Here is a 26,366-nt window from a genome sequence, read left to right on the forward strand (position 1 = left end):
GAACATGGAATGGTAGATCTACAGTACACAGAGTGCTGGGCTTGGATGTAGGAAGACCTGAGTTCAAATGTGGCCTCTGATACTTACTAGCTGTGTGACCTTGGGCAAGTCTCTCAACTGCTGCCTGCCTCAGCTTCCTCATCTGTAAAAAGAGGATAATACTAGCGCCTACCTTCCAGGGTTGTTGTCAGTATCACATGAGATATTATTTGTGAAGCCCTCAGCACAGTGCCAGGCACAGAGTTAGTGCTGTACAGATGTTAGTAATAGTCATTACAGGGGAGCATCTAGAGACAGGTGTTCTTCAGACCAGGCAGTATCCAAATGCCAGTGACCATCTGGCTCAGGACGCAGTGGATCACAGCCACCTGAAGACAAGCTCCATCGTTGGGTTGGAGGGGAAACTTTATTTTTTGGCCCACTGGGGAGCTGTGAAAAGAACACGACACACGTGTTAGTTGTAGGAAGCAGGTGGTCGTGCCTTAGGAGGAGCCGGTGAAGCTTCAGCTGACTTACCCCATTCCAGACTCAGGGGCTGAACAGAAAGAGAGAGCCAGAGGTCACGGAGACCCTGACCTTCAGTCCCTGGGGCTGGCTGGCCTTCATGGCAGGGGCCACAGCGGGCTGGATCTTCAAGGCACTCGCGGTCTCCAGCAGGGAGAAGTTTCAGTAATGCAAGAGGGAGGCTGAGGAGATCTTTGGCCTAGACGGCTGGAGGGGGAGGAGCTGTTTTGTCCTCTCCAGCACCCTGGTGAGAGATCACTTTGCAGACCCTGTTTGCCTAGCTTTGAAGCTCTGAGGTGGGGGTTTGGGAGGGGAGGGAAGCAGAAAACATGTGCTTACAAACAGGAAATTCCAGCCCTTTGGATTCTTGCCTCTGGTGAAGGGAGAACGTGGGTTCCCCAAAGAATACAATATATTTAAGAAAGTTAGAACGTAGGATGTCAGAGCTGGAAGGGGCCTTAGAAAGCAAAATGTCTGATTGTGGAGTTCATCCAGATGAGGGGTTATTAACCCTTTTGTGTGTCTACAGGCTGGGGAAACTATGGACTCCTCAAAGTAATGTCTTGAAATGCATAAAGTAAAATACTTAAGCTTCCAAAGGAAACCAATTATACTGAACTACAGTTATAAAAAAATATTTAAGAGGACAAACCCCAGGCTAAGAATTCCTGATCTAGCTCCCCTCCCTTCCACTTTACAGATGAGGAAACTGAGGCCCAGGTCTAAGATCACACAGGCAATAGCTGAGACTAGATTCAAATCCAATCGTTGGGACCCCAAACCCAGTCTTCTTTCTGCTATAGAGATGGCTTCGATTCCCAGCTGAAAGTGTTTGGGAGCTGGGTCCAGTCGAGGGCTCTTTCACAACCTCCCCGGCCTGGAATCCCTATTCCTATTGACCCGGGGTCCCTGTGACTCTTTGAGCTCTGTATGGGCAGGATGTGAAAAATGCATGAGTCAATTGCGATGACTTCATGGGTTTCCTTGCCTAGGCCGGTTGTGCTTTGTCAGCCTCTTCCCTCAAGAACTATGTCTCATGAAGGCCCGAAGGTTGTTTTGGGGGGAGGGGGTACTTGTGTGTGTATTGGGGGAGTGTAGAAAGAAAGCAGACATCTCCCAGGAGGAGGAGGGGAGGGGGCCATGTCCTATCAGCCCCAGACTGGGGCTGTGACAGGCAGGGTTTGGAACGCAAGATAGCCACATCTGCTTGGGGGTATGAGGAGAAAAAGGCTGCTCACGAGTCAGTCTCTGCCCACCTCTCTTCCTGTGGGTGCCTGGGAAAGAAGCAGCAGTCTTGGAAGAGTCCCTTGGGCAGGGGCAAGGTCTCCCAGGAGTTCAGCAGCCAGCCAGCCATCTGCAGAGACACCAACCACATCGGAAGCCTGGCCAAGCAGTGACCCAGCCAGCTTCAGGGGCTCTGCCCCAGCCAGCTTTGCATAGTCATTTCCCTGCTGCATTATTGACCTCTACATTCCTGCTGGCTCCCTGCTCCCTTTACTTCCCCTCTCCCAGGCTTGGGGAGTTGTGGGAAGCCTGGAGAAAAGATTTCTCCATTTTCCCCTCTTCTTCATGTTCTCAGCCTTTTTTATAGGGGACTGGGAGATGGGGGCAGGGAGGGAGGAAGAAGCTGCTGGCTTCTCCTGACCTCTGACCTTTCTCCCCAAGGCGTTAACATTGTAGGGATCATGCCTGGGGAAGAGCTTACTTCAAACCAGTGCCTGGACATTTGAGGCTCAGTAGGAGTAGGTGGTGATGGTATTGGAAATCATAAAAGTATAGAATGTTAGTTAGAAGGGAACTTAGAATGTAGACCCCTAGAACTAGGAAGAACATACGATGTTAAATCTAGAAGAGACCTTAGAAGAAACTGACGTCTTAGAGCTTAGAACCCTAGGCTTTAGAACACTTAGGCTTAGAATACTGGAGCTAGAAGGGGCTTTAAACAGTCTCTGAGTTCCTTCAGCCTTGGCTTCCAGAGTGGAGTAGAACCCTAAGGAAGTATGAGCAATTATCTGAGACTCTCCCTCTTAGACATCCCCAAGGCACTGTTCCTAGAGCCCCATATTCCCAGTAGAGCCTCTGCCCCATTTATTCCCCAGCATCCCCAGGAGCATCCCCAGGAGACTCAGTGTTAACAAATTGGCAGCAGACAGACTTTTCAGAGCATTAAAAGAGCAGCGTGGCTTCTGGGGTGCTCTGCAGCCCACTGGCCTCCTACTCCTCTGGCTGTGAATCACAGAGACATAACAACTTCCAAGGAATCACAACTCTAGGACCAAAGTGGGCAGCACCGTGTTGTCAGTGACGACTGACTTTGAAGTGGTGACCTTAAAAGAAAGTGGGATGGTCATCGTGCTGTGAGAACAAAGGAGGGCATTTGGCGAACCTGAGTGACACATAGGCATCCATGAAAGAGTAAAAAAGGCAGAGGAAGGCCCCTGGTACTTTGAGGGTGGATCATCTAAAGAAGTGATGGAAAGACATGGGCATAAATCTTGCAGGGGGAGAAGGCAAGCTAGGTGGTGTAGTGGATAGAGCACCAGCCCTGGAGTCAGGAGGACTTGAGTTCAAATCTGGCCTCAGACACTTGACACTTACTAGCTGTGTGACCCTGAGCAAGTCACTTAACCCCATTGCCTATCAAAAAAAAACCCAACAAAAAACAAGAGCCTAGAAGGACCTGGGTTTGAATCCTAGCTCTGCTATATCCTAGCTATGTGGCCATGAGCAAATTACTTAACTTCTCTGGGCCTTCATTTTCTCATCTATAAAATCTAGGCAATGGTCTAGATGACTTTGAAATTCTGTCCTTGGCCTCTCTAAAATGAGGGAGTTTGAGGAATGGCTGGATGTTCCTTTGGAGATTTGGTATCCAGGGAGAGCCTTAAAGGATTGAGTCAGGAGCTGAGGCTGGAGGACCTTCAGGACACACTGGCCCTGTCGGTAGCTGACGTGACTGGGCGAGAGTTGGGCAGGACTGCCAACCTGAACAGCCATTAGCCTAATGCAGCTCTTGGCCATGGTGGAGGAGAGCAAGCCAAGACTGGACTGCTACTTGACCTGACTCTCTCTCTCTCTCTGGAGTGGGATGAGCACTGGCCCCTTCAGAGAGGCTTAGTGTGGGAAGGAAAAACGAAAATCTTAAGGGGCCTGGGAGTGGAGCAAGAATTGACTGATCTTAGCCTTTAGCTGAAATGAGGCGTAGAAAAGTGAGAACGATTGGGATCTGCTCAAAAGTTTTGTGATGCGCTTACTTGGAAGCCATCTCTATGATTTGGGGTCTAAACTTGACCCCAGGTCAAGAAACCAGGAAAATAACACCAACTTAAGCTAATTAATTGGCCCCCCTTCTCCTGCCTCATTGTCTTGTCTGTGAAGTGAAAAGAATGATAAGTATATCTTGCACTGGGTATGTTGGAGAGGATTGAGATAATGTATTTCATTGATGACCTGGGGAGGAAGGTGCTGTTCGGCTGGGTGTGAATATGAGATAGGAGGATAGAAGTACATGGATTCCTTGGTTACTCTGTCCTTAAATATTCTATCATCTTCTTACTGGACTAGCCCTTTACCTCATCCCCTTACTTTCTAATAGGATAACTTCAGTACTCATCTGTCAGTCCATCAACTATCATCCCAGATAGAGGAGAGTCTGTGGCACTATTGGACAAGAGAGGTTGGCCTTCTAAATGAAGCATCAAATCTATAATAATCCTGCCTCCCAGCTTGTCTTTGTGTCTACTATGAATTTTTCTTTTTGCCATTTTTGATCATAGAATCACAGAATGAGCTAGGAGGGTCCTTAGAACACAGAATGTCAGAGCTGGGAGGGCCCTTGGAACACAGGATGTCAGAGCTGGGAGGGCCCTTAGACACAGGATGTCAGAGCTGGGAGGGCCCTTAGAACACAGGATGTCAGAGCTGGGAAGGGCCTTAGAACACAGAATGTCAGAGCTGGGAGGGCCCTTAGACACAGGATGTCAGGGCTGGGAGGGCTCTTAGAACACAGGATGTCAGAGCTGGGAGGGCCCTTAGACACAGGATGTCAGAGCTGGGAGGGCCCTTAGAACACAGAATGTCAGAGCTGGGAAGGGCCTTAGAACACAGAATGTCAGAGCTGGGAGGGCCCTTAGACACAGGATGTCAGAGCTGGGAGGGCCCTTAGAACACAGGATGTCAGAGCTGGGAGGGCCCTTAGAACACAGAAAGTCAGAGCTGGGAGGGCCCTTAGACACAGGATGTCAGAGCTGGGAGGGCCCTTAGAACACAGAATGTCAGAACTCTGGGAGGGAGCTCAGACCTAGAATATTAGAGTTGGGAGGAGCTCAGAATATAAAATGTTGGAAATGGGAGAAACCATAGAGGGTCATTTAGTCCAGTAATCCCCAAGAAGAACTGCACTAGGGACTTGTTAAGACTATTGTTGGTGGCTTCAGAGAGAGAAACTCCTAAGAGGAGCCAGGAAGAAGACAGGAACCAGGGGTAAGAGAAGAAGAAAACATCAACTTGTAAAGTCTGCAGCCTCTAAGACATTCTGAATCTTTCAGCAGCAGAAGCTTGGATTGATTGTAGTATGCCCCAATATCGCGAGTGGAAAAACACTACCCAACCCCTCCACTTTACAGAAGGGGCATTGGAGGCTTGGAGAGGGGAAGCAGTTTGCTCAGCATTTCACATCTGGTGGCCAAGCTGGGACTTGAGCCCAGGTCTCCTCGTTCCCAGTCCAAAACTCTTTTCCACTACTACCCTGCTTGCCTCCCCTGGTAGGTGGGAAGGGAGCTGTGATCAATAAGGTGGGCACACGTGAAGGAAAGGAATTGTGTCTTAGCAGGGGTGTTCTGGGAGATCGAAGAGGGCCAAAGGAGCACACCTGACCAGTCTTATAAATGCCAGGGTCGTTAAAAAGCCCAGACTTGCTTTGCCACCAATGCCTAAAATAACAAAGCTAGGGATTCCCTTTGACTGCTCTGAAGAGCCAGAGGGAAGAATTGGAGGGGTAGGGTAGCTGGGTCTCCCAAAGACAGCAGGTTTATCCTGTAAAGCTGATTTTACCTCAAGAAGGGTAGAGGATTAGAGGAGAATTCTTTTTTAAACCTTCTTGACACTGGAAACCAGGCTAAGCACCCAGCCTGGATTTAGAAATAACAGTGCCTGTGACTGTCACTGTGCGATATCATCTGTCTTGGGGTTCAGCAAGCACTGGTAACATATGGTATAGTGGGAAAGCATAGTCTGTGGAGACAGTATACACCTGGGTCCTAGTCTTTACCTTGCCACTTACTCACTATGTGATTTCCTTCTCTGAGCCTCAGTTTCCCCATTTGTTCTTCCTAAGCTGTCTTCCAGCTCTGACATTCTGTGTCCTAAGGGCCCTCCCAGCTCTGACATTCTGGGTTCTAAGGGCCCTCCCAGCGCTGACATCCCATGTTCTCTTGTCCTTTCCAGCTCAGACAGTTTATGTTTGAGGTCTCTTCCAACTCTGATAGTCCCCTGAGGGGGTGGAGCTGGTGTGGGAGGAGCTTACCTGGCTTGGTCTGCAGTCACTGGGTGGGGGGAGCTCATCATCTGGTAGCTTCCTATTATAATTAGTGATTCTTGCCATCCCCGTCCTCTGTGTGGTGATTTCTATGCAGGAATGCTGTCGATGCCCTCTGTGTTTCAGTAAGCTGCAATCCGTCCTGCCCCAGTGACCGTTCTGTTCTGAGGACCCTCTTCTAGTGCCAGCATTCCCAAATCTTCCAGCCTGTGGTTCTTTGGCCCTCTCTGAGGCTCTGCTTCCTCATCTATTACATGGGGAGCCTGATGCCTGCCCTGCCCACCTCACAAATCGGATGAGAAGGGAACACACTTTGGGGTCTCTAGAGTGCTTTACTCATGAGAAGGTTATCTTTCCCTTCTGCCAGCCTGAAGTTGCCTTGTGTAGGGGGTTCCATTGGTGAGGATTCATAGAACTGCCGGATGTCTGTGACCCCTCTCCAGGCATCGTGAGCCAGAGCATGCCCCTGCAGCAGAGGGAGAGGAGGAAGCCAAGGCAGCTCCTCTCTCCAGCTGCTGCTCTTGGAGGGGGTTATGTGTAGGGGTCACTGGCAGCCCCTTGGAGGCCAGACTGGCCACCACTGGACACCAGGGGGCCTCTCCTTCAGTGACTTTGGAAAACAGACCTCCCCAAGCTGTTTCCCAAGAGTAGTGGGACAGGGCCAGAAGAAGGGATGATTCAGCTCCAGAGCTGAGACTACCAGCCCCTCTTTGTATCTTTACCCCCAACTGGGCAAGAAATTGGATGAAACGCCCTATCTGGTCCCTTCCATTCTCACTCCTTGAGGGTGAATTACTGCCTATTTCTGTGCCCATTCCCAAGGTCTGCTCTGTGCAGTGGGGTACAATGGATAGACCCCAGGATTTGTGGACAGACACCCTGTCTTCTATTCCTAAACCTGCCACTGCCTTAACTAGCTGTGTGACCCTGGGTAAGTCATCTCCTCTCTCCAGGCCGTAGTCCTTGGTTTTCTTTTCTTCTGTACAGACACTGGGCTGGATTAGGTTATCTCGAAGGTCTTTTTCAGCTCTAGATTTAGATTTGTCTCCAGATCCCTATACTTCTCCTTGCTTCCTAAACCTGGGGCTGTTCCTTCTGATTAAGGGGCTTTCTCTTTCTCCCTCTCCCTCAGAACTATTGCTTCAGTCTAGCTCTGACATTATCTGCTCTGAGGTCCTTTCCACCTCTCACATTCTATTTCTAAAGTCCCTTTCAGCTCTGACATCCCATGTTCTAAGGTTCTTCCCAGCTCTTCTGTTCTGTGTTCTGAGGTCCTCACTCCTAGCTCTGACACTCTGTGTCCTAAGGTTCCTTAGGAACAGTATGGGCTGCCAGCCTCTATTCCAGGCCCCTTTATTTCTGTCCCAGACAGCTTCCTCCTGGCCAGAGCCCTGATGGAGACATAGACAGACATACTGGTCTGCATCCCCAGTGCTGGCTCCCTCCAGAGTGGGAGGAAAGGAGGAATTTTCCTCTGTGTGTGTGTGTGTGTGTGTGCGCAAACACTTGTTTCCAAAAAGTCGATGACGTGATTGAATCTTCCCAGGCTTGCCCATTTCTTCCCTTTGTCCTATTTTTAATCCTCCCCAGTGGAGACTTTAAAAGAGAAAGGGAGAGAGAGAGACTGTAGTGGAGGGAAATGTGGACTATTTGGCCTCTGTTTTGCTCACCAGGCGTAGTCAGCGGGATGCTGTATATTAGCAAAAAACCAAACCAAACATCCCAATCAAGCTACTTAAAGGTCAGCTGTGGGGCGGGGGCGGGGCAGCTTGGAGATCGCTGGGTCTAAGCCCCTCAGAACTCCACCATCCCAGGCTCTGCAGGGTAGAACTCAGGGAGGGCAGTGAAGGCATTTCTCCTCCTGCCAGGCCTCCTACGCCCGCAGGGGCTGGACTCTGACAGTGTAATTGTACCCGTGGGCTTCTGCCTTCTTCCCTGAAGTCCATAATAGCGGTTCTGGCTTCTATATGGGGCTCTGGTTCAGGAAACACTGCCATGGCATTCTTAGGAGGGCCCATGTGTTAATCCCTTTCTATCTCCAGGGGACCTGAGCCTCTGAGAAAGCCAGCAGCTTGTCTAAAGTCACATAGCTGGGAAGTGACCGAGCCCAGACTCAGACCCAGGTCTTCTGAATCTCACGTTAGGGCATAGAAGAGACAGGCCAGTTCTGTCACCCTTACTGCTCTCCTCCTATGCTCCCCCGACACCCCCCTAGGGTGCCAGACCTTTCTTAGTATTCTAAGCACTACACCCTCCAGGCATCACTGCCTCCTTCTTCCCTAGTGGTCACGAACCCCAGGAGACCAGCCTTCCCTGAAGCCCACATTCCGCACACCTTCCTGGGGTCCCCAGCTTTGGGGAGGCAGCAGGTATATTGAAGTAGACTCAGAGACAGGAAGTCTTGGCCTAGAATCCAACTTTCAGCACTTAGGAGCTGGGGGGATTGTGGACACATCACTTAGCCCCTGAGTCTCAGCTTCCTCACCTGTAAAATGGGCATCACTGAGTGTGATGTGAGCAAATGGATGCCAGTTCTTTGAGGGCTGGGATGATTTCCCTTTTGTCGATGGATTCCCAGTACCCAGCACAGTGGCAAATAGTAGGCGATTAATAAATGCTTGTTGTAATGACTCAAACACGGAAGGTTGTAGGGGAGGGGGTCAGGGGAAGAGCTGGTAATGTCCTTGAGGACAAGAGCCCGATTTTTGCATTTGGATCCCCAAGCACCTAACATAGGACCTGGCAAACAAGAGGCATTTAATAAATGTGTATTAAATGAATGAATGAATGAATGAATGAATGACTTCTGCTCCTTGGTTGGTTGTGCTACAGTGGATAAGAGAGTTAGAAGACCTGGGTTCTGGTCTCAGCTCTGATATTTTAAAACTGTGTGAATTCAGACGAGTGACTTCACTTCTGGGCTTCATTTTGCCCATCTGTAAAATGGGGGCAGCAATACTGCATACCTCACAGGCTTATCTCATGGAAAGCACTTGTAGAAATGTGAATTATGACGATTAAATCCATCTGTCAGTCAACAAACATTGATGAAATCTCGTCAATGGAGAACCAGGACTTCTCACAAAGCTAAGGGATCTTGGGTAGGTACTAGAAGGTTCCTTAAAATGATCTAGTTTAACCACTTCGCTGCTTGAGGTCACACAGGCAGGATTTGAATCCAAGTCTTCTGACTCCAAATCCAGGCCTCTTTCCACTGGCCTCTGGTGGGGCAGTATATTTCCTGGAGAGTGCTCCTGAGATCTTAACTCCCAAACCACTCTCCTGATCTGTTAGTTATAGTAATCACCTACATTCAGCCAATCAATCAGCCAGTGTTTATTAAGTGAGTTAAGCGCTGGAGATACAAAGGGCCCTGCCCTCCGAAGGCCTTCATTCTAATGGGGGAGCCTCTGTTTGTGTGTGTGTGTGTGTGTGTGTGTGTGTGTCTAGTATTTTACAAAGAACTTTCCTCCAGTTGCCCAGTGAGGTGGGTGCTGCAGGGGGCATCCTCCCCACTTAGAGCTAGAAAATGGAGGCCCAGAGGCAGTAAGACCTGCTCAGTGTCATACAATGAATAAGGGATAGAGATAGGATTCGAACTCACCCTTATCTCCTATTAATAATAGTAATGATAATAATAATAACCTAGCGATGCTTCCTATCTGTTTCAGGTGGGAGGAGGAGCTGGCCAAGCGCATGAACCTGGAGACCATGGTGGAGACCCTTCAGGAGGTAAGAGCCCCAGGAAGCAGCCCAAAGTGACAGGGGGCAGCGGCTCCCCCCTCCCCAGCCCTGCCCACCCTGGGCGCCCTTTGAAGATGGGAGCAGAAAGCTGGTTCTAACCAGATTATGGGTCTGGGGTTCTTTTCCTGTATTTCAATTCCTGTTTAATTTGTTCTTGGGGAACTGGGAAGGGTTTCACCTCACTCACCACTCATGCACATGCGAATGCTCAGAAAGTCTGTGGTTCGGAGAACGTGCTTCTAATTGGGAATCAAGAGACCTGGGTTATGATTTTATAACCTTGCCACTCTGTGAACGGGCAAGCAACTCCCCCCTCCCCAGCCTCAGTCTCCCCGTCTGTAAATTAAAGGGGGTGCCCAGGATACTGTCAAAGGTCCCTTCTTACTCTGATAATCTGGGAGCCTTTAACTTTGACATTCTTGGAGGGTCATTTCCTTTAGGGAAGGTTCTACCTGCACTTCTCTAATCCCCAGTTGCCCTTCCTCCAGAGCCTAGGGCCCTCCAATGGGGTTCAATCAATAGCCTTCCAAGCCAAGGAGCTTTTTTTTTTTTTAAATACCAGTCCTGCCATTTTATGTGACCCTATCTTTCTGGACCTCGGTTTCCCTATATGAAAAATGGAGCCAACAATGCCTAGTTGGAGAGAGAGCACAAACATTCCTTGCCAGCAGAAGGGATCCACACTAAGCCTGACTCTGAACCAGGAGGGAGTTGCCTGTTGCCCCCTCCCCCTGATTCCCTATTTCCACTGACTCCCATCGTGAAAGACAGTGTAGGGGCCCCAAAGCACTGGTTTTATAATCAAAAGACTTGATTTCAAAACTCTGGGCCCTGACTAGCTGAATGACCTCTCCATGAACCTTATTTTCCTCATCTGTAAAAAGAGGGTAATCCATTCCCCGTTACAGAATCATGGAGTTTGTTCATATTATCATTCCAGTTGCTCTGATGTAGCTGTATTGGTCTGGCCTGAGGGTCTGCCATGTTGTTGGGCTGAGCCTTGCCCAGGCTCATGCTCTGAAGCGCCAGCGCTGGGGTGGGCGGCTGTTCCATCCAGCTGGTTCTGCTCCCTCCACTTGTCAGAACCTCCTTAATTGCTGCTGTCTCCCTCCCCTTTGCCTCCCCTTCTTCCCTCATCACCCCCACCCGGATCCCAGGCGGCCCAGGAGGCTGAGGCCATCCAGGAGCAGATGAATGAGAAGATTGAGCGGCTGAAGGCTGAGCTGGTGGTGTTTAAGGGGCTGATGAGTGATGTAAGTGCTGTTCTCTCCACCCACCCATCCCTGCCCCTCCATCCTGGGTGGCATGACCTTTCCTTCCTTCCTCCCCCACCCCGTCATGCAGGCGGCTTCATTCACCACCAGGGTCAGACTGTCCATCCGTCCGGTCCAGTCGTGGGCACTGCTTCATAGTTAGTATCCTGGCTGCGTTTGACTTGATGACAGATGCATCAGAGACCATTCATTCCCCCTGCCCTCCCCCCAGAACCCCCTCAGCCCATCCCTCTCCCTCCCTCTCTCTCCTCTTCCTATTCGGTCTGTGTAGAGATGCATTCACCTGCTGCTTAACCCATGGCCTTGAGGGCTCCTTTTGGTGGAGTGATTGATTTGGGTATTTTCAGTAGAGGATCTCTACCAGGTGGTGCGGCACAGGTGATCTTGGGCCCAGGGGCCTGTGCAGTGGGAGTTGTAATGGGCCAGGTCACTGTCTTCCCCCCATGGAAGAGGAAAGGGAGAGTTCACAGAGCTGGCCTTCCATCTCCTCCAGCCCTAGCTGGGTTCTGGATTTTAAACTTTCTTTTCAAACTGTGGGATAACAGTACTTGACTGGAACTCTTACTTGAGTCCCCTGAAAGTTTATGGGATCCGTCTAAGGAGAAGAAGCATGCCTAGGTGTGGGGAGTTATTTCAGGAAGTATCTTCCTCTCTGTCTCCCGACCTCTAACCACCCCGGTATACAGTCTGGGTCCAGAGAGGACACAAACTTTATTTAAAAAAAAAAAGTCTGTCCTGTTCTCTGAACTAGAGAGATAGAAAGTTTAAAAGAGGCCTCTTCTCTTCCCTCATGGAGCTTACCATCTAGAAGGGGAACAGACCACAAATGGAGAAAAGCCAATAATAAACCATCAATGCCTTAGATGAGGGCATAATAAAATGTCATGGGAGATCTGAGAGAGGAGATCTTGACTGACCAGGAAGGCTTCTTGGAGGAGGTAGCTTTGGAGTTGGCCTTTGAAGGATGGGTAGAAAACAAAAGAAGAGCTGGGAGGGCAGGCAATCCAGGTATCAGAGGCGGGGATCTTGTGAGCAAAGGCTCATGGTCTTCTGCTATGGAAGAGAAGGTCGAATAGGCCACATCTGTGCCCAAGCAGCAGGAAGGGAGATGGCCTCCTCCAGGCTTCTTGCTTCCCCCTCTGGAGAACCTTCTGTGTAAAAGGAAACCCCCTCCTCTCCTGTCCTCAAGCAGGGAAGCCTTGTGGTTCCCCTCCTGTGAGGTACCCAGATTCCCTTTCTGCAGGGAGTAGTGGGAAAGCCCAATGGGGGAGAGATGGTACTGCCAGAGCCTCATGAAATGGGCATCGAGAGGAGCCAGGATGAATTAGCTCCAGTCATCTGAGTGGAGGATATAAGTGAGGGGCAGGCCCCTGTGCCAATGAAGTCCTCACTGGCAGGGATGGAGGCTAGGCACCCACCCTGGCCTTACTTGGGTATGCCCTGTCTGTCTCTCTCGGGCGAGTTGGGCCACTGAGGGATGTGTGGATAGGGGCAGGGCCTTGGGCCTCTGGATTGGGTTGTCAAGGTGGGGATGAAGCCATGGGTAACAGGTCCCCATCCCCAGTGTCTTATCTCTCTTTCTTGGGGCTCTGTGTGAGATGGAGCCTGCCGTGGTGGTGGGTGGTGGTGGGGAGAGTGGCAATCTTTCTACAGATTTTGGACTCTCTTCTTCTTTTTTTTTAAATTAACACAACTCACAGTCTCTGTATAGTTGCTGAGAGAGAAGATGCCCTCCAGTCTTTAGCCAGGGCAGCAGCCCCTGGCTGAGAAATCTTGAGCCCTGTAGGCCTGCCTTGGAGCAGGGTGGGAGGCCTTAAGTCAAGCCAGTCATAGCCTCATGATGCCAGACCACAGAATAGTTTCCAGGGACTCTTGTGAAGGCTGATCCCTCCCAACTTGGAAGAGCTGAAGTTTCCCCCAGGCTCTGGGGGGAGTAATCCCCCCAGTTCAAAGACCCTCCCCCCCCACCTCCTGTTCACCCACTCACTAGGCTGGGAAAGGAGTTCTGTGAGGTGGGGATAAGCCCCTACCAGTCTCTGGTCCTCTCCCCAGCCCCCAACTCTTGTAACCCCCCTGCTGTCCTCCCTGCAGCCCATGACAGACCTGGACACAAAGATTCAAGAGAAGGCCATGAAGGTGGACATGGATATCTGCCGGCGAATCGATATCACGGCCAAGCTGTGCGATGTCGCACAGCAGCGGAACTCGGAAGACGTGTCCAAGATCTTTCAGGTGAACAGGGCCTCCCACCCCCGGCACTCACCCCTCACTTCCCACTGCCACCTCCCAGCCCTGGCCCCATCCCTGTCTCCAGAAAGTGTCTTAGGGTCCCAGAGCTTAAGCTGGAAGGAACCTTAGAAGTCATCGCTGTGACCCTTCTCATTTTACAGATGAGGAAACCGAGTCCCAGAGAGAGGGAAAGTGACTTAGAAGCACAGAGCTGAAGCTTAAAGTGAACTCACAGTTCATCTGTTCTGACCCTCCTCATTTTACAAATAAGGAATCTGAGTCCCAGAGAAGGGAAATGACCTCATTAGAGACAAAACAAAACTGACTCAGTTGACTGATGGCTGATCTGGGTCTTGGCCGCAGACTCGCAGAATCATAATCAAGTCCTAGAGCTGCAGGAGACCGCGGGGCATCCTAGCCAATCTAGCTAAGAACAACCCCCCCTTTAACTCTCAGGACCCTTTCCCCTTCTTCTCATTTCCCTGAGAGGTAGCAACCCAACATCCTTACGTCTCCTCTGGTTTTTCTTGTATCCCATGGTTCATGCTCACAGTCATAGATTTTTGCTGTTTTGCAAAGTCCAACTGCATCATTTTACAGTGCAGGAAACTGTGCCAGTGAAGAGAAATGCTGTAGGATTTTAGAATCATAGATTTAAAGTGTGTGTGTGTGTGTGTGTGTGTGTGTGTGTGTGTGTGAGAGACAGAGAGAGAGAGAGAGAGAGGGAGAGAGGGGTTGATGGCTTTTTGGGCAAACCCAACCTGCTGGACATTTTGTGGCTTTCTCATAGCTTGCTATTGTTTGGGGGAAGCTGCTTTTTTTGACATGGGAATTTTGGTTTGGCTTTTGCTTGATTTCAGGGGGAAAGGATGTGCTATTGCTTCTAAGTGTGTGACTGTGAACTTGGAGGGAGGCAGGGTACAAAGGTATCATTGCTGGGGAAGTTTATTCCCCTCCCCACCAATCCAAGGGCCAGGGGAAGGAATATGAAGAGGCAAAGGCCAGCTCCTCTGTTTGTATTATCTCCAAGCTTTGTGTGTGAGCTCTAAGTGTATCCCCACCCCGTCCTCCTGTCTGCATGTTGTCAGAGGGCCACAGGAAACATGGAGCGGCTTTTCTGTATGGGTTCTGGGTTCTGGGTTCTGGATCTTGCCTGCCTGCCTGGTTCCCTGACGTCTCTCTGCTGCTGTTCCCCTTGGGGAAGGCAGCCTCAGAGAGCTCTTTTGTGGACAGTGGGCCTCAGAGAGAGGGTAGGTCAGGGGGTCTTCTGCCATGGTGGCCTTCCTTCCCCTCACGCTGTTTGCTAACATCTGCCTGCTTTGTAGTGAGCTCTCACTGCTTGGCCCTGGCCGTGGCTGGCCTCAACTGCTTTCCATCCATTGCCCTGTGGGGGGAGCAGTCCCCCTCTCCCATCTTTCCTGGTCCTCCCAACCCCTTCTCTCAACCCAGGCAGAGCCTTCCAGTCACACCTCTCCTCTCACTTCCTTCCCTGGTTCAGGTAGCATCCAAGAAGAAGGACCGTAAGGTAACCACAGAGGACGACATTTCTGAGCAGGATGGGGAGGTCACCAGGCTGTCAGATGATGAGGTCAGCTCCATGAACATTACGGATGAAATGAAGCGCATGTTCAACCAGCTGTGAGTATTTGTGGGAAGCAGTTGGGATTCACTGAAAAAAATCCTGGCCCTGGAGTTGGGACCTGGGTTCAAATTCTACCCCAATGCTTCCTCCCAGTCTGACCTTGACTGAGTTCTGCAATTTCCCTGGGCCTCAGTTTCCTCATTTGTAAAATAAAGGGGTGGCCAGTTCTAGGGATCCTACCCTCATTCCCCCTTCCAGAAGAGTAGGAGGCTCAGAGTTGTGAAACCTGGGTCCCAGCCCTGGCTCTGCTGCTTACCAGGCACTTTAATGCTCTGGGACTCAGTTGCCCAGCTCAGAAACCTGTGATCCACTGAAATCCCAACTCCATTTCTTCCGAACTGCCTGACCATGAGCAGATCCCTGAGTCTTGGTTTCCACATCTGTGAAATGGGAATGATGATGCTTCAATTGTCTCCTCCCTTCACCATTGTGAAGAAAGCCTTTTAGGAATCCTAAAGAGCTATAGAAGTGTGAACTCAAAAAAAAAAAAGAAGTGTGAACTCCAGGAGTCCTGTTCACTTTTTAGAGAAGGAGGCAAGGTATAGTGGTTTTCAGGTTAAGAGGGTGCTACTAGTTACTAACCTCCCCACACCTCAGTTTCCTTCTCTATAAAATGAGAGATTGTGGCAGTCTTAACATTTTTTTTGTGTCCTGGACCCCTCTGGCAGGGTCTGGGGTAGCCCAGGGGTCCCTTTTCAGAAGAGTGTTTCATATGAGTAAAATAAAGTGTAGAAGATTACAAAGATATTGAAATACAGTTATCTTTTTTTTTTTTTTAAGTTTACAGACCTCCAGGTAAAGAATCTCTGGACCAGATGGTTTCTGAGATCTTATCTAACTCTAGATCTATGATTCTAAGAGATATAAAATATGTAGAATGCAATGGGAGAAGGGACAGGGAGACAGGGAGATTCCCAAACAAGTGAGAAGTCCCAGAAAGGAGAGAGACAGGCAGACAGACAGACACAGACACAGAGAAGGAGAGGTGAGGAAAGGAAAGTAGAGGAGACTGAGGAGAAGAGAGGAAAGGAGAGGAAACTGAAGGGAGGAGGGGAGAAGAGAGAAGGGAGGGGAGAGAGAGAGAGAGAACGCAAGTGCTCAGCGCTCGTCCTTAAGACAGTGCGTTGCCTGTCCATCCATCTCTTGTCCGTGTCATCCCATCAGGTGACTCCAGGGGGGCCTGACTCCCTTCCTCTGGGCATGGCAAGGATGCCACTAGAACTCCTGGGGCACTCCAGGGCTATCATCCCGTGCTCTTGTCTCTTCTTTCACTGGGACATATGTGATTATTCATAATGATCATGATGGTGACTCCTCTCCAGGTCTCTTTCCCTTCCTTGGAATCTTAGGAAAAGGAAATGGAGTCTGAAAGGAGGGGGAGAGAGGAAGTGCTCATGCCCCAGGGGAGAGGAGTGTTTCCGGCTCTGGGATTGTCCTGAGAAGACTGTTTCTGATGAGTTAATGAATCCCCCCAAAAAAGGCTGGATTGTTCAGGGCTTCCAAGGGCAAAAGTGGTGACAACAGGGGGTATCTATGGGCCGTGCTGGGCCTACGGAGAAGACCCCTGCCCTTGCCAATGGGCAGTGGACCAGCTTTGGAGGGGGGGCGGTAAAAGGGGGTAGGGAGTTGACCTGAAGTCATCTTTAGCTCTCTCACTCAGTCCCTCCCCCCTATGGCTGACCAGAGTTAGGGGCAATGTGGAAGACCAACGGGCATATTCAGAGGCTGAACCCATGACAGTTCTCTCCTATTTGCTACATCTTGCTAGCCCCCTTGGCCCCACACTCTGAATCCTGATCCATCTTCTCCTTTATCCATCCCACCCCCCAATTTCTTTTCAAGCCGAGGTCTGACCTGCTCACTCGTCCGTCCATCTAGGAGGAAATGCAGGTGGCTCTACCTGGCATTTCCCATCTAACCCACAGAACCTCCACCCCCTACGATGAAAGGAGGGAATTAATCAACAGGCATTTATTAAGCACCTGCTGTGTGCCAGGCACTGACCTACAAAGACAAAGAATGAAACAAACCCCACTGAGGGAGGGCACCTCGTGGGCATGAGACGCTACCTACTTTGGCTGTCAGAGGACGTGGGTTGGTTTTCCCCGTTTTTCTTCGTTCTGAGAGACAGCTCATTTGGTAGGAGGCAGGACGTAAATGAACAGGACATAAAAGTCAAGACATGAATAAAACTTATTTTAAAAAAAGGAAGGGCCATAGCCCTCCACCCCTGGCCAGACAGGCCACCCCCTCTTCAGGACCCCTCTCCACCAGCATCTCAGCTCCATCAGCTGTCATCTGCAGCATCCTTAGGGCAAGTTCCCCTGGGGCCCTGGGCTTTGAATACCTTCCGAGCTCTTGTTTTGTTCTGATTAAAATCAGTCGGTTTGTTCCCAAGCCCAGACACTGTCAATGTGGGAAAGGGCCGGGCTTGGGACAGTATCAGTGTGGGGGAGGGAGGCCATCAGCTTCCCCCAGCCCCCAGAGAAGGCCAGCCCCTTCTGGCCCAACCCCCACGGTCCTGCCCGGGGCCCTGCCCTCCTCTTCCCAGCTCTGGTTTCACTGGGAGCCGAGACACTCCAAAGGAAGTGAGGGGGGGAGGGGGGCAGGGAGGCAGGCTCCCGAGCCGAGACCTTCCTAGGCTCCCTCCTGCCCACTCCCCTCCCTTCCCAGCTGTTTCTCCAGGCCCTAGTCCCTGAATTGACAGAGACACCTGGAGGCACAATTGGGAATTGCCTCATGGGTCTTGACCAGTCTTGAAGCCTGGATCTTGAATGCTGCACACCCCTCCCCCCCTTCCCCCCTGGAAAAGTTGACCCCATGGAAGCAGTTTTCCCAGCACTCCAGAGACCTGCTTCTTAATAAACTGGAAACATGAGCCCTGTCCTTCCTCGAGGCCTATGAAATATTTAACAGTAGTCCAAGGCTCTTTGGGAAGCAGTGTGGGGGTGATGTGGAAAGAGTATTGGGGGCCCTGAGATCTAGCACCAGCCCTGCCACTGATCTGGCTGGTGTTAGGAAAATCATGAGCCTCATTTTCTTTATGTGTCAAATGCAGGGGATGGATTAGATCATCTCTAAGGCCCCTCCCAGTCCGACACTCTCTGTTCTAAGGCTCCTCTCCACTCTGCCATTCTGGGTTCTAGGGCCCCTCCCAGCTGAGACATTCTGCATGTTATTATCCTATGTTCCAAAGTTCCTGCCAGCCATAACATAAAATTCTGCCATTCTAGGACGGGAAAGAAACAAGCATTTACCAAGTGCCTGCTGAGTACCAGGCACTGTGTTAAGTGCTTTACAAGTATTATTTCATTCCATCCTCCCAACAACCCTGTGAAGTAGGTGTTCTTATTATTCCCATTTTACAGCTATGGTAACTGAGGCAGTCAGAGGTTAAGGGGCTTGCCCAGGGTCACACAGCTCATAAGTGTCTGAGGCTGGATTTGAACTTGGGTCTTCCTGATTCCAGGACCAATACTTTGTCTACCGAAACACCTTTGAAGGATTAAGGCTGGGGAGAGTTTCCTTAGGGTCTGGTCCCTGAAGTCTGTTGTCCCTGTCCCAAGGAGTCAGTGTCTCTCCTTGCTTACCACCTCTTCTTACGGTGTTGTTCCCCCTCCTGCTTCCCCCTCACTCCCAACCCCTGCAGGAGAGAGACTTTTGACTTTGATGACGATTGCGACAGTCTGACCTGGGAAGAGAATGAGGACACCTTGCTGCTCTGGGAGGACTTTACGAACTGCAACCCATCCATTGACCTGCAGGGAGAGGTGAGCAAGAGGCGAGGCCCTTCCCTTCTCAAGATAGCCAGTCCCCTCCCTCATCCCAATCCCCTCCTCCTGTTCATCCCCTTCTGTGTAAAGGCTGACTTGGGACACCCCCGAAGTTCTGGGTGACTCTGAGGGAGACTCATTGCATGAGCTCGAAGGTCCTTCCCAGCTCTGACATTCTGGGTTTTAAGACCCTTCCCAGCTCTGACTTTCTGGGCTCTAAGGCCCTTCCCAGCTCTGACATTCTGGGCTCTAAGGCCCTTCCCAACTCTGACATTCTCAGTTCTAAGGCCCTTTCCAGCTCTGACATTCTGGGTTCTAAGGCCCTTCCCAGCTCCTACATTCTCAGTTCTGAGTTTCTTCCTAGTTCTCATGCTTCATCTCATCTCATGGATCACTACTCTAGGACTCCACAGAACCCCAAGATCTGCCCCCCTAACTAACTAATCTTCCCCTTGGTTTTGTCTTTCTAGCAAGAGGAAAATTTGGGCAACTTGATTCATGAAACTGAGTCCTTTTTCAAGACGAGAGACAAGGAATACCAGGAGACAATAGGCCAGATTGAGGTGAGGACTGGCAGAGAGCCCTGGGAAGAATTATTTTGTCCTAATGTCCCAGATGTGGGTGTTGGGGGGGTGACTCTGTCCACCTGGGGTCTGTTGTTGGCTGAAGAACGAGGAGGCTGGGGTTCTGCCCTCGGGGAGCTGATAATCCGTCCAGAGGTTGAGATGGGAGAGACACATTAAAAAGACTCTGGGATTCCCGGACAAGCACATACACTAGGGTTAACTGAGCCTACAAATGCTGAGAGCATGTGGAGTAGTGCGGTGAGTGGAGCTGGGCCAGGTTAGTCAGGGAAAGCTGACTAGAGGTGATCAGTAATAGCAGTGATAATTGATATACGAGTCGGGCTCAGAGCCGGGGACACCCAAGTTCATAGCCTGCTTCTGCCCACACTGGCCATGTGACCCGAGACTTCTCAGGACCCTCAGAGAACCCTCCAAGACAAAAAGTGACACGTGGGTTGCTCCTCTGCATTGGTAGAAAGGTTTTTCACACCAGGGAGCTCTGAACATGGGCAAAGACCCTGTAAACTTTCACAGCATTGTGGGAAAAGGACTGGCACGGAGCTCCCAAAGTTTGCCTCCCTAACATCTTCATCTGTCCCTTCAACTCTTATTTTACGCATGAGCTTAATAAATTGGTCACCTGCTTTACGGGTTATTGTGAAAGCATGTTTATCTTTTCCTTCCAGTTGGAGCTCGCTACGGCCAAGAGCGACATGAACCGTCACTTGCATGAATACATGGAGATGTGCAGCATGAAGAGGGGCCTGGATGTCCAGATGGAGACATGCCGCCGACTCATCAAGGGCTCTGCAGACAGGTAGTGGGCCGGGCTGCTCAGACGCCCCTCCTCCTTCTGCGCTGTCTGTGCTTCTGACTTCAGGATGTCCCCCCTTACCAGGCTGCTGGGAGGCTTCTCAGAACGAGGCACTTCTTAACAACTAGAGCTAGCCAGAAACAAAGCAGCAGGCTTGGGGGTCACTCCCTCCCATTCCTTGGAGGTCTTCACACAGGCCTTTGTGGAGTGGATGACCACTTGCCAGAGGCTGTGAACGTGCCCCAGCTTATCAGTAGACATTTTAAGCTACGATTCCCAGAGCTGGCTTCTGTGTCCCAGATGCGGGATGTCTAGGGCAGGGGACGGTGAGATCGTTCCCTCCCTCATCTTGTTTATCCTCATGGCAAAGCAGGAAATTTAAGCAACATCCCACCACAAAGAATTGTCCCAAAATGGAATGGGCTGCTTTGAGAGGTGGTGAGTCCCCCTGTCATTGGAGGTCCTCAGACAAGTTTTGGGGTTACATTGGGAATTCCTTTCTGCCTCTCAAATCATGACCCCATTTGAGGTTTTCTTGACAAAGATACTGGAGTGGTTTGCCGTTTCCTTCTCTAGCTCATTTTACAGATGGGGAAACAGGCAAACGGGGAGAAGTAACTTGCCCAGGGTCACACACAGCTAGTAAGTGTTTGAGGCTAGATTTGAATTCAGGTCTTCCTGACTCTTGGCCTGGCACTCTATAGCTAAAATGTGTGTATGTTAGAGGTCACAATCTTGTAAAAGCGAAGAAAGAGGTCTGGATTTGGAGTCAGAAGACTGACAGCCAATTCTTCTACCTGTGTGACCTTCATGAAGGTACCTTTCCTCCCCCAGAAGATGAGAGGCTAGCTCTGTGAGGTCCCTTCCAGCTTGAAATGTTGTGAACCTGAGGTCACGCCTCCATCCCCAAGTCCCAGACCCCAGCCTGACTCTTGCCCCCTCTCCTCTGTCCCAGGAACTCGCCGTCCCCCAGCTCTATGGCCAGCAGTGACTCAGGAAGCACAGATGAAATCCAGGACGAGTTTGAGAGAGACCCTGATGTGGAGCCAATGGTCAGCTGATGAACCTCGGGGAGGGTGCCTGGAGAGTTGGGGGGATGAGGGAGCCAGCACTGACCACACCCTGGAGGACTTCCGCCACTCGCCCTCCCCCACCCCCCATCCGGGGCTTCTGCGGACTGCTGCTTCCCACCGCCCGCCCACCGCCCACCTCCTCCTCCATCCACTCGCCCCCCCACCCCCCACCTGAGGATTGGTGCTGTCAATTTCTATTCTACACTACAAATGCGAACTCTGTCCGGAGATACGGTGTTAATTGTGCCTTTCCCCTTAAGCTGAGCCGCTTAAAGAACTCTTCCGAGCTGGTTTTTTTATATACAATTACCAGACGGGGGCAGAGGCCCCTGGGTGGCATAGATGGCATTTTGTACCCTCCCACCTGCTGCACTGATTGGCAGTACTCCTTGCCTGCTCTGCCCTGTCCTGCCCCACTGGCCCCTGACCACTCCAGGGGGAGAGGTGGGGGCCTTGGCTCCCAAATCCCCTGCAGAGGAAGGGGTGGAGGGAATCTCCCAGATATTTGCCACGGAAGAAAGGATCTGTGCTGCCGATGCTTTGGGGAAGGAGGAAGAGTGGGGAAAATGCCCCCACCCCTTTTTTTTTTCCTCTGCCCAAGTAACAAAAAGACAAGGCATGGGGGGAGGGGGGGAAGGGAATGATTGACACTGTGTTCAAACTACTATGCAAAAAAAAAAAAGAGAGCTCGCCTTATTTATAGATGAAATATATACATATTTCCCTCTCCCCGCCCCTACCTTAGGTTTTTCTCTGAACTGGGGAGAGAGGCTGCGGGCAATCTCTCCAACTGCCCCAAAGGCTTAGCTGTGACTTTGCTTCCAGGGATGCTGATTTTTTAGCTGTGTAACCTTAGACAAGTCCCTTCCCTTCTCTCCACCTCCGTTTGCCCCTCTGTAAAATAGGAATAGGGAGGTGGTGAATTAAGCTGAGACTGAAAGTCCCTTCTAGGGGCCACGGTTGAGAGGGTGCTTTTAGCTTATTGAGGCTGAGCCTCCTCCAAATAGTATTGTGGGTGGGAATCAGTAGAATTGCTCTTCCTCCCACAGGGACTAGATGCAACACTTTCTCTGTGAGAAGGTAGGGGTCGGTGGCGTCAGGTGGTGTCACCCTGGAAGTAGAATAGCACTGTCTGGTTCTTCGACGTTGGGATCTTTTCCCCTTACACCACGGCAAAGATAATGGCGCCATCTTGCTTTCTCATCCCTGGGCTGGCTGTAGCCACTGATAGGAGACCGTCCAAGTGGAGGCCAGGGAGGGATGTTAGGGCCTTGGTGTGGTTCTGCGGAAGCCAGATGGGGAACATCTCTTGCCTGTTTTAGCCCCCCACCATTTGTAAGATGTGGCCTCTGTACTATGATACTGACTGACTGACCGACTGACATGGGAAGTCGATGCGACCGAGTGAGATGGTATCTCCCTGGTAATTGGGTCTGGATTGGTACCGAGTGAGATGCACTGACATCTCAGCCCCTTGCCAGTCCCCAAAGTAGACTTGAAAAAAAAAATGTGTCCACTGCCATTTGGGAGTGAACTTTTATTTTGACTCGTGAGCTCCCCCTGGAGGACCAAGGAGCAGTGGACACCCTGGGCCCAGCCTAGCTTTCTTTAGGGTGGTGAGGGATGGTGAAGGAGTGGGCAAGTTACCACTGCTCCTTATCCCAAGTTAGAAGGCCAGACATAGCTTCCTACTGAGCTATTCTTCCATGTCTTCCAAGGAGCTCATCTTTCCCCACCCATATTCCTACTCCAGGGGACCCAGAGGGAACCCTTTGGAAACCACCTCATTCCCCAAAGGGGACTGTTCTTTCCAGTTATTTTTTTTTTGTTATTGTTTATCTTAAAGCCATTCTGTATATAATATACATATTATAGATTATACATATATATATATATATATATATATATATATATATATATATATATATATATATATATATATATATATATATATATATATATATGGAAAGAGAAAGTGTATGTGTGACCATTTCTAATTTATCAGACCTCAGTGGCCTTTGACATCTTTTTGTTGTTGGGGTGAAGTCAGGTAGATGGATTCCCCACGTTTCAGTTGGCCAAGAGGTGCCGCGGCTCATCCCCCCAGCAGCTCCGAGTAGCCAAAGCAGTTCCTGGTCATGGGGTGGGGTGGGGGGCAAGTAGCCCCTCCTGCTTGTCCCCATTCACTTTCTTTGTTTTTAGGCAACAGGGTTCAAACACACATCCTAGGTGGAACCATCAGTTCTATTTTAATTTTAACCAAAGGGTAGCAAAGCCCTGTGGGCTTTAACCTCAGCTGCTATGAAGAACTTTCCATTCCCCCTGGCTGGGAGATGTCCAGCCCCTCCCTGTGCATTCCCCTCTCCCCACCGAGTTTCTATCTCTTTGTATATCCCCAAGACCAGGGCGATCTGCCTGGGCTTTGATGATCCTTCACAGCGGATCTCCCTGAGTTTCCTTTTCTCTTTTTCCCAGAGCTGTAAGGCAAGAAGAGTCAGGCAGAGCACTGGTGGCGGATTCCCTTCAGGGAGGCCACCATCCCTTTGTATGGCCTGCTGTGTCCCAGAGGCACAAATAGCCTCCTTTCTGGGCATTATATTCCAGGTGATGGGAAGGTGACATATCTTTAAAGTTAAGACCTATAGTATAAGTATCTGAGGGCAGCTATATCAGTTGCCATGGTGACTGGTGTGTGGTGTATTATTTCGGCTTTTCTAGCCCCAGGTGGTTTCTTTCTGTGGGTCCTGTGGGGTGGTGAATAATTGGGTTAAGAGGAGCCAATGAGGCTGCCTTCTGGCCGGGCCATCTTTGCCGTAGCTAATCCCCCAGGCTGGCTTCTGGTTGGAGGGCATGCTGAAGGACCGTGGATGCCCTCACTTGACAGGCAGGAGACCCTCTGGGTGAATGTGTGGGGTGGGAGGGGCTGGGGCTGGCCTCCTTCTGGGGGCCCCTAGCAGATCTGGTTTCTGGCTCTTAGCCTGATTTAAGTTCAGCTCCTAGCTGGGGCAGGCCCCCTTTCCCTGAGCCCATAGCTTTCCAGGAACTGTCCCACCTCTCCTCCTCCTCCCACCCACCCACCACTGTTAGGGCCAGCGCTGGGCCAACACTGGGACTACCCAGTCCTTCCTTTGTAAAGTTGTAAATACTTTCTTGCTTTTCTATTTCTAGTCACCGCGTCATATTGATGCCGGTACTTTAGAAGGCTTCCTATACACACCTCTTTCCCTCCATCACTTTTTTAGGGTTTTGGTGGCAGGGGTGGTGGGAAGAGAAGAAGGCAGGTTTTTGGGGTGGGTTTTTTTTCTTAATGTCCATGAGGTCAGATACATTTATATATATACTGAGAGAGTTGAGGGTGGCCGGCGTAGGGAAGGGAAATCAGAGATACAGGCAGGGACTCTGTGTGTGTGTGTGTGTGTGTGTGTGTGTGTGTGTGTGCGTATGCCTATGTGTATGTGTGTATTCTCCCATGGTGAGCTCACAAACACAATGATAGGTCAGTGAATGGAAAGTAGTGAACCAAGGTACCTGCAGGTAGGTGAGGGTAGGGGGAAGGCAAAGAAAATAGAGTGTGTGTAACTTCAGCTAAATGTAATCTGTGAAACAGGAGAACCACTCATTTATTTTTACAAACGGGAAGGTTTTGAGTGTGTGGGTTGGCTTCCAGCTCTGGGTTGTATAGGGCCTTCTGAAGGGAGAAGGGTGTGTACCTGCTTGTGTATCATCTCACCTACCCTATCCTTCTCTCCTGCCCGTGGGTCAGGGAGGGAAGCAGTGTGGTTCAGAGCAAGGAACATTGGACTGGGAGCCAGGAGTCCCCACCCTGCTGCTAGCTAGCTGGGGGACCTTGTTCAAGGTAGTCCAGGCTTCAGTTTTTAAAATTCAGTGATGCCCATCTAGTCTCATAGGAATAAGGATGTCAGGGACAAGCTCCTCTGAAAAGAGTTGTCCCATCTTGGGGCTACCAAGATCTGTCTCCAAATCAGTCATTTTTTTGCTTTGTCTCCAGAATCCCTACTGACCCCTTCAACCCCCAGGTCCTGACCAGAGGGTCAGTGGGTCCCCAACTCAAGCAAGTCTTAGGGATCGGTTCTATCCTCAGTGTTTTACTTCTTCAGAATTTCCGGCTAGATAAAACATGAGTCAGTGGCAATGTCTTATTCCTTAAGAAGTTATTCCCCCTCCCAACCTGCCTCTGGGTTGGGCTGGAAAGTTGGCTTGTGTCCATTTTAAGGAGAAGTCTATCTCTGGAGGTAGGGAGAAGGTTTTACATGATTTGGGTGGGGTTGAGGGGGAGTGGGAGGGTAGGTTTTGGAACAGCCCCCCTATTTTCCTCTTGGCCGATGAAAAAGGGCTCTGGTTTTAGCAGAGAAACAGTAGATTTGGAGGGGTGGGAGAGAGGGGTACCTGGGGGGTAGAAGGCAGGGCATGGGAAGGGCCTGGGTTATTAAAGTCAGATCTAAGTTTGAACAGGATGAAATCCAAGCAAGGAGTTGTTTATAGCCAGACAGCCTAGGAGGGGCAGTTGGGATCTCGAACTTGAATGGGCTAGCCTAGGGCCAGGGTCTGGCTGTGTTTGCCCTCTCTCCTCACTGGGAGGGATCAGAGCCTGGACAGATCAGCAGATTCTTGCTTCTCTTAGCCTTTCAAGAAAAAGAAAAAATAGCATCGAAACCCCCTGCCCCTATCCCCATATGGTCCTTAGTGTTGGAACCCAGTGGTGTTTAAATATAGCTCGAAACCTTAGCCCCAAAGGAATATTTATTTAAAGAGACCTTGTTGGGAGGGACTTGGGGTTTCCCTCCAACTCCCCCTGCCCCCAGCTGTCCTCCCACCAAGGGGTCCTAGAGTGTCCTGGTTTGTTTTTAATTTAATTTTCTATTCATCCAAACAGACTACTGACCCCATTGAAAACCAGCCTGTTTACTGTATTGTTGTAAATAATTGTGCCCTTTATATTCTGTATATTAGCTTCTTTTAAATAAAGTGAGATGTCTTAGAACTGCTGATGTTTATTTGTTTTGTCCTGGAGGCCTGCCTGGAAGGGCTGGCCACAGCTAACATGCCAGTACACTCGATTCGGTTCAATCCAAAAAATCCGACACAACCAGTCAATAAAAAATTTATTGATCGAAGCACTGGGTATACAAAGAAAAGCCAAAGACATCTCTGCTCTCAAGGATCTCATAGTCCAATGGGGGAGACAAAGGG

The 26,366-nt window shown here is 50.4% G+C and overlaps 1 protein-coding gene across 2 annotated transcripts in view; it reads left to right on the top strand.

Annotated features, from left to right (window-relative positions):
• The window catches only part of IFFO2 (intermediate filament family orphan 2), a 62,383-nt gene extending 36,226 nt beyond the window's left edge, over positions 1-26,157 (top strand). Inside the window, exons 2-9 of one of the 2 annotated variants that reach the window (XM_020973221.2) lie at positions 9,712-9,772; positions 10,942-11,037; positions 13,150-13,290; positions 14,786-14,925; positions 18,579-18,699; positions 19,173-19,265; positions 19,955-20,085; positions 21,038-26,157. In XM_020973221.2, coding sequence (XP_020828880.1) covers positions 9,712-9,772; positions 10,942-11,037; positions 13,150-13,290; positions 14,786-14,925; positions 18,579-18,699; positions 19,173-19,265; positions 19,955-20,085; positions 21,038-21,143 — 889 coding nt within the window. In that variant the 3' untranslated portion in view covers positions 21,144-26,157. The remainder of the gene's footprint in view (positions 1-9,711; positions 9,773-10,941; positions 11,038-13,149; positions 13,291-14,785; positions 14,926-18,578; positions 18,700-19,172; positions 19,266-19,954; positions 20,086-21,037) is intronic. The other variant, XM_020973222.2, reaches the window with a different exon arrangement.
• The last annotated feature ends 209 nt before the right edge of the window (positions 26,158-26,366 follow it).

Source organism: Phascolarctos cinereus, unplaced genomic scaffold, assembly GCF_003287225.1.
Source record: "Phascolarctos cinereus isolate Bilbo 61053 unplaced genomic scaffold, phaCin_HiC Scaffold_726;HRSCAF=1367, whole genome shotgun sequence".
Lineage (NCBI taxonomy): Eukaryota > Metazoa > Chordata > Mammalia > Diprotodontia > Phascolarctidae > Phascolarctos > Phascolarctos cinereus.